The sequence below is a fragment of the Anarrhichthys ocellatus genome, unplaced genomic scaffold (genome assembly GCF_004355925.1).
Source record: "Anarrhichthys ocellatus isolate YVR2014 unplaced genomic scaffold, GSC_Weel_1.0 scaffold1474, whole genome shotgun sequence".
Taxonomy (NCBI): Eukaryota; Metazoa; Chordata; class Actinopteri; order Perciformes; family Anarhichadidae; genus Anarrhichthys; species Anarrhichthys ocellatus.
The window spans coordinates 1-11,091 of record NW_022281448.1 but is presented as its reverse complement, the minus strand read 5'-3'; the positions used below and the strand labels follow the sequence as shown (position 1 = coordinate 11,091).

General features: G+C 41.4%; 1 protein-coding gene across 2 annotated transcripts; it reads left to right on the top strand.

The window, feature by feature from the left end:
- Window positions 1–880: 880 nt before the first annotated feature.
- On the top strand, window positions 881–11,073 carry LOC116377629 (ryanodine receptor 2-like). Of its 2 annotated transcripts, none has more exons than XM_031839301.1 (10): window positions 881–1,123; window positions 2,911–3,014; window positions 6,463–6,598; window positions 6,764–6,950; window positions 7,229–7,337; window positions 7,411–7,531; window positions 7,715–7,884; window positions 8,713–8,933; window positions 10,129–10,219; window positions 10,490–11,073. In XM_031839301.1, the coding sequence occupies exons 1-10, from the start codon at window positions 967–969 to the stop codon at window positions 10,640–10,642; spliced, it is 1,449 nt and encodes a 482-aa protein (XP_031695161.1). In that variant the 5' UTR covers window positions 881–966; the 3' UTR covers window positions 10,643–11,073. The 2 variants fall into 2 exon arrangements, with proteins under 2 accessions (XP_031695161.1, XP_031695160.1); XM_031839300.1 differs by having other exon boundaries at window positions 882–1,123; window positions 7,226–7,337; window positions 10,490–11,071.
- The last annotated feature ends 18 nt before the right edge of the window (window positions 11,074–11,091 follow it).

Genomic DNA, 11,091 nt, shown 5'->3' with positions numbered 1-11,091 from the left:
TGGTAGTAATAATATTGATGGTATCAGTAATAGCAGTAGTAGTAGTAATAATAGTAGCAACAGCAAAAGTTGCAGTAGAAGTAGTAGCAGTAGTAGTAGTAGTGATACTAGAAATATTAGTAGCAGTAGTAGTAGTTGTCGCAGTATTCGTAAGAGCATTCAGTATTTCAACAAAAAAGCCTAATTTTGAGCTTAACGTTAGATGTTAATGTTAGATAAACATAAACAGGTTATTAAATGACAGGCTTCATCACAAGCATTTCAGTTATAATTCATTTTGTGGGGCCTTTACTTTAAAATGGGGTGTGTGTGTGTGGGGGGGAGTCCTCTTAAAATCTCTAAGACCTGAATGACTGTATGAGAGAGAGACACAGAGAGAGAGAGAGGATGAGTGAGTGAGTGAGAGAGAGAGAGAGAGAGTATGAGTGAGTGAGAGACTCTGATCTCTCTGGCAATCTTTCTCATTTGGAGATTGTCCTATGTTTTATCATTTACAGCTTACATAACTATTGTCCTGCTCTGTCATGTCTTTCCTCGTCTCTCCCTCTTGTGTCACGGTGTGTGTAAATGTCACTCGAATCAGGAAACTTATCAGAATACCCATATTTGATTGGCTGAGCTGCATCACGTATATCTCTAAATCATGTGTGTGCGGCTTTTATTTTAAAATGGGGGGGGTCCTCTAAAAGTCTCTAAGACCTGAATGACTGTATGAGAGAGAGACACACACAGAGAGAGAGAGAGAGAGAGAGAGGAGTGCGTGTCCGTGAGTCTGTGTTTATCAACATCACTAATTAGCTTAATCAGAAACACCTGTGTCCTTGCAGCCTTTTCATGGAGATTAAACAGAGAAACACCTCTCAAACAAATCCTCAAAACTCCCATAACCATCATATCAAACATCAAAAATGCTTAACAGCATTCCAACAATGAGAAGACAATATCGCTGCATGGCATTTGTCTGACATGAAGCATGTGTTTTCTTTGCAGGAAATCACCTTCCCTAAGATGGTGGCCAACTGTTGTCGTTTTCTCTGTTACTTCTGCCGAATCAGCCGCCAGAACCAGAAAGCCATGTTTGACCATCTCAGCTACCTGCTGGAGAACAGCAGTGTTGGGCTTGGTGAGTATGTGTGTGATATATACTGTATCTGTTGGTTAGTTCTCCACTGAGAAGTCCCCGCCCATCTTTGAAATGGGTTCGTTAAGTTCACTGTATACAGTTTACATCCACAAGTGGTTAACCACTTGAGCCACAACATAAATGCAGATTGCCTGGATGATTGGGTGCTGTGGATTAATGGAAGCTTGAACATTTATGGGAGTTATGTGAGTACTGTTGTGTGACTGAAGAGAAACATTGAAACAGAAATCATATGTTGAGAATGATGGTCCCATGAACTGTGTCTGAAATCGCACTCTGACCTTGCACACTCATTCATTATCTTAAATAATTGACACTCAATGGTTAACTCAATAACAAGCAATATACAGTATTGAGATTTTGGACTCTTATGAATCATAATTATTTTGGTCATTGCTGACAGCTGTACAGTCATTTTAAAATCTATAAAATGCAGTGCAGTGTCCATGTCATGGACAATACTTACCTTCTTACTTACAGTCATTACACTGAGGACTTTTGAAGGGGTAGATCAGATAGTGGTACTTCAGAATTCGGAATTAAAATGGGTTCTACATAATACCCTTCGAATGTAAAAGGGTTCTAGATGAACCCCTTGGGATATGAAATGGTTTTCAATAGAACCCTCTGGATGGGTTCTAGATGAAACCCTTGCAATTTAAAAGGGTTCTTGGTAGAATCCTCGGGTTTCTTGTTGACACCCTTAAAAGGTTGAAAGGTAGAGCCTCCAGAGAGGGCTCTTGGTGGAACCAATATACCATAGAAGGGTTCACTGTAGAACCTCTCATAAGAGGTTCTGGCTGGAACCTTTCACATATGGTTCTAGGTAAAACCCTTTCTGTTGGGTTCTAGGTAGAACCCTCTGAAAGGATTCCAGGTGAAACCTTTATAAGATGTTCTATCATTAATCAAAAAGGGTTCTCCTCTGGGTACAAGCTGGAAACCCCTGTGGTTCCTTTAAGAGTGTACATAGTGAATAGAGAGTGAACACAGCAGATGGAGTCTGCTCAGTTGTAACCATGCAGCCAAAATACCAAACTTCAATACTTTGTGAACATTTTCACTTCATATTGATATTAATATATATATGTTTTATACATATAAAAAATTATAATTATATGATTCACTTCAAATTGATTTGTCACCTACACCATCACACCAGTGCAATGTGTAGTGAAAAGTGTTGCTGTCCCCAAAATAGAAGGTAAAGAAATGTATAAAAAAGTGAAGCCCACTCTGATACAGCGGTGCTTATAATCCACAACACATTGTTAGTCGTGCAGTGAACTTGACAGGAAAAAACACAAGACTTTGACCAAGCAGATCATGTGAAGTGTATGTGAAGTGCCAGTATGGATACTGGATACAAGAAGATGAAAGCCAGCAGTCATATGTTTGACGATGGAGATCCTCTGCTCGCTCCTTCCTAACTGCTTTCACCACTGTTGTTGCTTACAACCCGTGAGTTGTTTTCCACTAGCATGTTCCTGTGTGTGGAGAAGCTGTGTGCTGTTCTCTGACAAGGTTTTGGGTACTTTTTGAAACCTTTTTTTTTACAGCTTCTTCCCTTATTAGTCACAGAGAGCGTTGGCTGTCTGAATAGTGCTGTGTATCTGACAGTGCTGTATCCAGGAACAGAGCCTCTGTCGTCTTATTAGTGATAGACTCCCTATTCTCTTAAGTGTATTTATATTTATTATATCTTTTCCTCCCCTCCCCTCCTCTTCCCTCCCCTCCCCTCTCCTTATCTTCTCTCCTCTCCTCAGCATCTCCTTCCATGCGAGGATCTACTCCTCTGGATGTGGCTGCAGCATCCGTCATGGATAATAATGAGTTGGCCCTGGCTTTAAGAGAGCCAGACCTGGAGAAGGTGAGGTTCACAAACATTTACACACACACACACAAGGTATGTCAAAATATTTCAGCAATTTAGTGGTTGTTTCATTTGAAGTATGCATGAGCTGAGCCTTTGCCAGGCTCCTATTTAAGGATTTAGTTTTTTTTAACAGATAGACCTCAGAGAGTCCTCACAAACGACACTTTATCAGTTAGACAGCAGCACAGGCTCACCACAAGGGTGCATTCTCGTCCCCCTTATTCTCTACAGCAGGGGTCTTCAAAGTTTTTCAGGCCAAGGACCCCCAAACTGATAGAGAGATGGAGCAGGGACCCCCGACTATATATATTGTATAAAATTGTGTTTTATATTAAATTGGCCTAGTACCATGTATAAACATACCTCTTTATTGTGCATTCAATACTAAGCTATTCAAATAATACACAGGTTCATATATTCATGTTTTTATTTTAAACATGTGCAAGGTACAGTGAGTAGGGTGGCCGTGCCACTGCCATTTATAAACATACCTTGTCAGCTGATACCAATGCCAATATCAACATTGTCTGTTAATTGCATGATAATCATGCATACAAGATATTCAAATTAACGTTTTCATTTTAAACATAAATGTGGAAACAAAAATGAGTGATGGCCTATTAGTAGGGATGGGTATCGTTTGGGTTTTTTCCGATACCGGTGCTAAAACGATACTTTTAAAATGATCCCGGTGCCTAAGCGGTGCTTGAACCGATACTTTTTTCTTCAAATTGAACAATATACTAACTGTTTAAAGTATACCATGACTATAAATAAATACAAAACACACTCTGTACACACACTACAGCTTCAAACTTCAGCAATTCTTTTGCAGAAATATGAGCATATTTTCCTTCTCTGGCAAAATACGACACGTTTCATGACTTGTTTTATTTTACCAGTTGGTGGCGGTAATGCACCAATTCGTCATTTGCCAACCGCCACTACACCTCAAAGAAGAAGAAGAAGAAGAAGAAGAAGCTTTCGCGTGCCTGTGGATGTTGTGCTTATGAGCGCCAGCGCTAAGTACCCCGTTGTAATAATACTATGAGTGAGGAACGGAGGACCGAGTCTGCCAGGACGGAGTCAGCAGAGTAGTGTAAAAAAAGAATTTCAATCGGCTCAGGCACCGAAAGGAAGCACCGAAATCTGCGTTGCGTTTCGGTCCGGTAGATACCATATTGGCACCGCTTTTCGGTACCCAACCCTACCTATTAGTGCCACTGCCATGCATAAACATACCTGTCATCTTGCATATAATACTGAACTATTGCAATAATGGACACATTCATGTTTAGAGAAAAAAAAATGTAATTATTATTATTTTTTATAAATTGTCTAATCAACCAAATATTTCGCGGACCCCCTGTTGAAGACCTCTGCTCTGCAGTAATGCCTGTAAGAGCATCCATTCTTAACGTCACCTTATTAAATTCGCTGACAACGCGGTCCTCCTGTCACTTCTTAAACATCACCAAGACCAGGGAGATGGTTCTTGATCTCAGAAGGAAGCCTCTTAGGACATAGACAGCGAGGAGGTGGATGTTGTGGACCAGTATAAATATCTTGCTAACATCTTTTATAACAACCTTGAATTTTTTAGCAAAAACACATCAGCTATAATGCCACACCAATATTAATACTTCCCCCAAAAATCCATCCTTCAGGACCATCTACAGTTCCTTCATTGAGAGATTCTGTGTTTCATCGGCTGGTTCCCATCCCTTACTGTCAAAAACAGAAAGCGTAGTGAACACTTTCTCATAAATCCCTGGAGTGCCCCTCCCAAGCTTAGCCTCATTCTATGAGCAGCAAAGGCCCGTGATGTCATGGGGGAAAGTATTCATGTCCTCCACCCCCAGTTCCAGATACATTCACCTGGTAAACAAGGACCTGCAAGACAATTCTGTCCTCTATCGGGAGCTTAGCACATACAAAAACAAACATGAAATACCTAAATGCCTTCGAGCTTTATGGACTATTTACATATTCACTTATTCTTATCGTTATTGTATGATGACTTTTATCTATTTCATATTTGTTTTTTAGCAACTACACCATCAGTGCAACATAGTCTTAATGTCGACATAGCTCCGGTGCTTGTTAATGTCTGTCTGTGTTCATGGCTGTTTCTTGTCTATTTGCACTTGCCCAAACTCAGATTGCCTTTGTGGATAAATAAAGTTGAGTTGAGTTTAATTTAATTGAATGCAAAATACAGAATTGTATGAGGAATACGGGCTGCAGATGATTTATCTGGGCATCATCTCAGCCCTCACCTCACTCAGACCAAAAACAGATGGTGTGTTTTTGTGAACCTCACCAGGCATACCAGACCACAACACAGTGAAAACATCGATCGATCTATCCATGCATCCATCTATCCATCATCCATCCATCCATCCATCTATACATCCATTTATACATCCATCCATCTATCCATCCATCCATCCATTTATACATCCATCCATCTATCCATCCATCCATCTATCCATCATCCATCCATCCATCCATGCATCCATCCATCCATCTATCCATGCATCCATCCATTTATACATCCATCCATCTATCCATCCATCCATCTATCCATTCATCCATCTATCCATCCATCCATCTATCCATACATCCATCTATCCATCCACCTATCCATCCCTCCATCTATCCATGCATCCATTTATACATCCATCCATCTATCTATCCATCCCTCCCTCCCTTATTATTTGCGTTTAGGTGCTCTGTGTGTTCTTTTCAATAGGGGTATATAGTTTTACTTATATATAATATACTTAAATAATGGCCACTTAGAGTAACTTATCTTATTGATTCATATCATATATATGCATTATAACAGCAATTGCGATGGGTTCTAAATATAGTATAATGTATTACAACTATGGGAAATATAATGATGGAATTAGCAAGCAGGCTAGCTAACTAGTCTGCCGCTATATTTGTAAAATGTACCAAATGAATGTGTCATCATTCTTCATCCACTTACCATTGTCACAGCGTAGGAAAGCACATTGCTATAGCCAGATGATGTGTAACCAATGTAGCATAAAAGCATGGTGGACTTAGTAATCAAGCTAAGTAGCCCAGTCCATCTATAGTATATAAAGTCTACATTCTTGTCACAGCGTAGGATGGCACATCGTTATCACCAGATCAGCTGCCAATCACAGCACAGTAGTGCTAGCCAATCACAGCACGGTGGGACACTCTTGGGGAAAAAAATAACGCTGCTTGACCTTATGAAATTATAAAATAAAATGCTTTATAATGTGTTATGCTTATTGTTATAAAGCATGGAGAACATTTATGAGTGCTTATAACTATGATTATACAGTGTTATAATGAGCATTATAAGTATGTTTATGATGCATCATAGACATGGTCATCAAAGGAAGTGTTACTAAACTTGCCCCTTTGTCTGCCCGTGCAGGTGGTGCAGTACCTGGCTGGCTGTGGGCTGCAGAGCTGTGTGATGCTGGTGCGTAATGGATACCCGGACATTGGCTGGAACCCTGTGGAGGGGGAGCGCTACCTCGACTTCCTGCGCTTTGCTGTCTTCTGTAATGGTGAATTCACAAATCCCTTTTCTCACATTCGACTACATTGGTAGTCAAATCTGTTCTTCTTACACAAAAGCTGTTGTCCCTCTTTATCAATGTATGCATGTGTACGTAGTATGTGTTCGCCACGCAGTTTGTTTGTCATGAACACCTCTGCTGTTCTGTGGCCAGGTGAAAGTGTGGAGGAGAATGCCAATGTCGTGGTGAGGCTTCTGATCCGCCGACCGGAATGTTTTGGCCCGGCCCTTCGCGGTGAAGGTGGCGATGGGTTGTTGGCGGCGATGGAGGAAGCCATTAGGATCTCTCAGGATCTCTCCAGAGATGGTCCCTCTCCAACGTCTGAGAGCAGCAAAACACTGTAAGACAACATCGTCACTTCTTGTTTTATGTTTACACGACTAGAAATCTTTTACAGTTCAATAGATCAGTGTTTTTGTAAATGTCCCGATATATATGTTTCAACCCAAACACGGGTATTGTCCATCCCAGATCTGTGTTTTTATATTCACTGAATAGAGGGAAACCCTGTGTTTCATTTGTTGCTTGAGTGATGAATTATGGGAAAGCAACCTGACCTGTTTAAGATGTGAGTAGTCTGGACTATTTAGTAGCATCATGTTTTTGTGTGTGTAGCAGTGACATGCTGGAAGAAGACGAAGATGATACCATCCACATGGGGAACGCCATCATGACCTTCTATGCTGCTCTCATTGACCTGCTGGGCCGCTGTGCTCCAGAGATGCATGTGTGTGACCACACACACACACACACACAGACTCATATCGATACCCACACTAACCTAACCCATTTTGTTTCAGTTAATCCATGCTGGTAAAGGTGAAGCGATCCGTATCAGAGCAATTCTGAGGTCCCTGATTCCTATTGAAGACCTGGTGGGAGTTATCAGCATTCCATTCTCCATGCCCAACCTGGCTAAAGGTAAGCAGACCCTCCAGCACCCAGCCTATCTTACATACATAACAGTATTCCTGAAGTTCAACAGGTCCAGTATGAGATCAATGATAAACATGAGCAAATAAAAGCATTGACTTAGTTGATGGTTAAGTCTTGACTTCTTGTTTGTTTTGTGTGTGTGTTATGTGTTTGCCTCTGCATGTACAGACGGGTTGGTGGTGGAGCCGGACATGTCGGCTGGATTCTGTCCGGACCATAAAGCAGCCATGGTCCTGTTCCTGGACAGGGTCTACGGTATAGAAGACCAAACCTTCCTGCTGCACCTGCTGGAAGTCGGCTTCTTACCGGACCTGAGAGCCGCTGCCTCTCTGGACACTGTAAGTGTGTGTATGTGTGAAACTTTCTTTGTTGCCCTTTGATATTTCCTTAAAATTGAACTAATTAAATTCTGTAGTTCCTCTCAGCTCTGTGGAGCTTTTTAGTCTATACATGATCATTGTTTTGGTTTAACAGCCTGTAATTTGACTCTGTTGGTTGAGTCCCGCTTCTGTCATCCACATTGTTTCCAGCAGCAGCAGCAGGCTTCTGTGTTAATGCTCAGCATCAAACAGCAGACATTATTTTCATAAACACAAATATTCTCAAATGAATCTCATATATTTTGAATGAGCAGAAGGTTTTGAACATGAACACATAGGATTTATCAAAGTCCACTGGTTTATGAATTACTTAAACTGAATTCATGTACTGTTCAGGTGAACAGGTGCCACGTGCACATTTAAAGACGGAACTTCCACAAACTAAAGACAATTCATAACTTTGAATCGAAGAAGTTGATGTACAGCAGATCAAATATTTGTTACAATACAGAATGTCTGAGAGCCTTCATAACTTATACTCTGGCTTTCACCATAAATTGATGCAGAAGAATTCAACAGAATGCAGAAAATGAAGTGTTTAACTCCCTCCAATGCACCACTGGAGTAAACGTCAAATGTATTGCAATGTTATTATAACAATCATTTCGGGTGGTATTCTCTTGGGAAGAGTCTTTCTCAGCCACAAACACACATTACGCCTCTTTAATCCCACTGCCCTTCGAATGCACATTTTCCTCAGACCAAACCTGATCGCTCACTCAAATCGTCCTTTTTTCTCTGTCTTTTCTCTCGTCTTCTCTCGTCTTCGCTCTGTGTTCGTGTCAGGTTGCCCTCAGTGCCACAGACATGGCCCTTGCCCTCAACAGGTATCTGTGTACTGCTGTGTTGCCTCTCCTGACTAAATGTGCTCCACTGTTTGCGGGGACGGAGCCCTTTGCCTCGCTGATCGACTCCCTCCTCCACACGGTCTACCGCCTGTCCAAAGGCTGCTGCCTCACCAAGGCCCAGAGGGACGCCATAGAGGAGTGTCTGCTGGCTGTTTGTGGGTAAGACTGGTATTATGTGGGAGAGAGATGCAAAACAGATGCGCAAGTGTGCGAGTCATTAGAATTGATCATTGATGTTAAAACATGTGGAAGGGGTTGTCAGGAGAGCAATGTAAGATTCTGACAAGTGTTGTGAACTAATAATAATACTTAGTATGGTACAAATAATCATTCATTTAAGCTACTACGAGGAACTTTTCATTGGTTATAAAACAGTCTCAATGTAATGCCTCTATAAGATTAAAACATGCAGGTTCACCCGAAACGCCTCCAGCTCAGCCTCCAGCTCAGCCTCCAGCAGCGACCAGCCAAACGCGGACAGACTCAGAGCTGACTTCCCTGCTGTCTTCGACCTTCAGCCAGAGCTCCAGTGGAAGGAGGAGAGCTCCACTGGGAGCCAACACCAACGCCACGCTGCTGGAGGTCCAGGCTGTGTTGCTGGGCCCGCTGGAGGAAAGGGCGGCACTGGAGAACCAGAACCAGGACTACGCATATCTTTAGTGTATTCATTTTAATATTCTCTGTAATTTTGTAAGATTGTAATATTATATAGGTGGAGGCTTCAAATAAGCCCAGTTGGCATTTTGCCTGTTCCTGCACTGTGATATCCATTTATCTTTGTTATGTCTGTTTATTTTTATTTTATTGTTTGAATTGTGCAAAATAGATAAACTAAACTAAACTAAACTACGCAGAGCAGACTGTCCCCTGCTGTAGTAGAATGAGGTTTTCTAAAGGGACTCTGGTGCTCAGAAACACTACCACTTCTGTCCTCAGGGACCGCCAGAATCAACACTAAATGAAAGTTCCTCATAGCAGCTTTAAGCTTTACTTTAGAACTCACACCAATAAACTTCAGCCACACTGTAATATTATGAGTTTAGTCATTTGAACTATGATGTGAGCATCATCACCTCCTCTTATCATTTCAGGTCTGCTTCACTCTTAACAGCTCTGGCTTCAACCTGACTATTGCTACTAATCACTATATTCTCATTTATTTGATTCCCCAACTCGTTCATTATTCATTTTTGTAGATGCATCTTTGTGAAGCACTTGCTTTTTGTGTTTTATTATAATGTCATTGTTGGTCATTTGTTTTTCTAGTTTATTTTAGTTTAAAGATCTGAATTGTACTGTTTCTGTGTGGTAGTGTAAATAACCAACTAATGTACATCATCTTAATAATGTGCAGTAAGCTGAGGCCTTCAATGATGCAGCATCTGCTGAGGAGGCTGGTGTTCGACGTCCCTCTGCTGAATGAACACACCAAGATGCCTCTGAAGGTGAGCAACTTGAATCTCCCTCAATTCTAAAGTGCTTTTCAAATGAATCTTCAGGGCTTTTACTTTAGCTCATACAGTTGTCAACAACACAATTCTTTCCTTACAAGTGCACTTCCTTTGCATCAGCATCTCTGATTTCAGTGTCCTGAAAATATGATCAAGGACAAGCGATCTTGCACTGTGAACTTGTGCCAACGGCTGCACTATTTCATTGAAAATTGTTCTTATAGCCAGCAGATGGTTGATGAATGTCCTCTTGACTTTACCCAGCTGTTGACCAATCACTATGAGCGCTGTTGGAAGTATTACTGCCTGGCTGGAGGCTGGGGCAGCTTCGGAGCTACATCAGATGAAGAGCTTCACCTCTCCAGGAAACTGTTCTGGGGAATATTTGACGCTCTGTCACGCAAGGTAAGGCTCTAGTTTAGGCCTATTTGTTAAATAAGAACATTAATGGAAAATTAAATGAATTGGACGATATGTCAAAAAAGTTAAGGTGTAAGGGGTACTTCTGATTTGTGTTGCACTCACATGGGACAGATTTATGAAAGAAGTAGAACAGTGCACTCAATAGACTGCATGTCTCCGCCAAGTTGTATTGAATGAATACAAACCACAATTGGCCCACGAGCATATCTGAAGCACTTTTCCACTCACACGTCTCACACAACAGTCAGTGAAACATGTTTTTCAAAAAGTATGAAGCACTGCAACCTTGAAAGGTATTTGGGCATACAGTCATAAATGAGCACAAAAACTATTAGGCTGATGGGTCCAGTAGTATTTGAGATTAGCTGAGGACAGACGGGATGCGCGCGCACGCACACGCACACACACACACACACACACACACACACACACACACACACACA

What these genes read in the sequence shown, in the direction of transcription:
- LOC116377629 (XM_031839300.1), top strand. Translation starts at nt 967, where the DNA reads ATGAAGCATGTGTTTTCTTTGCAGGAAATCACCTTCCCTAAGATGGTG. An exon ending in GAGAGCCAGACCTGGAGAAG is followed by an intron (nt 3,015 to 6,462) that starts GTGAGGTTCACA and finishes CTGCCCGTGCAG; the next exon opens with GTGGTGCAGTACCTGGCTGG. An exon ending in CATGCCCAACCTGGCTAAAG is followed by an intron (nt 7,532 to 7,714) that starts GTAAGCAGACCC and finishes CTGCATGTACAG; the next exon opens with ACGGGTTGGTGGTGGAGCCG.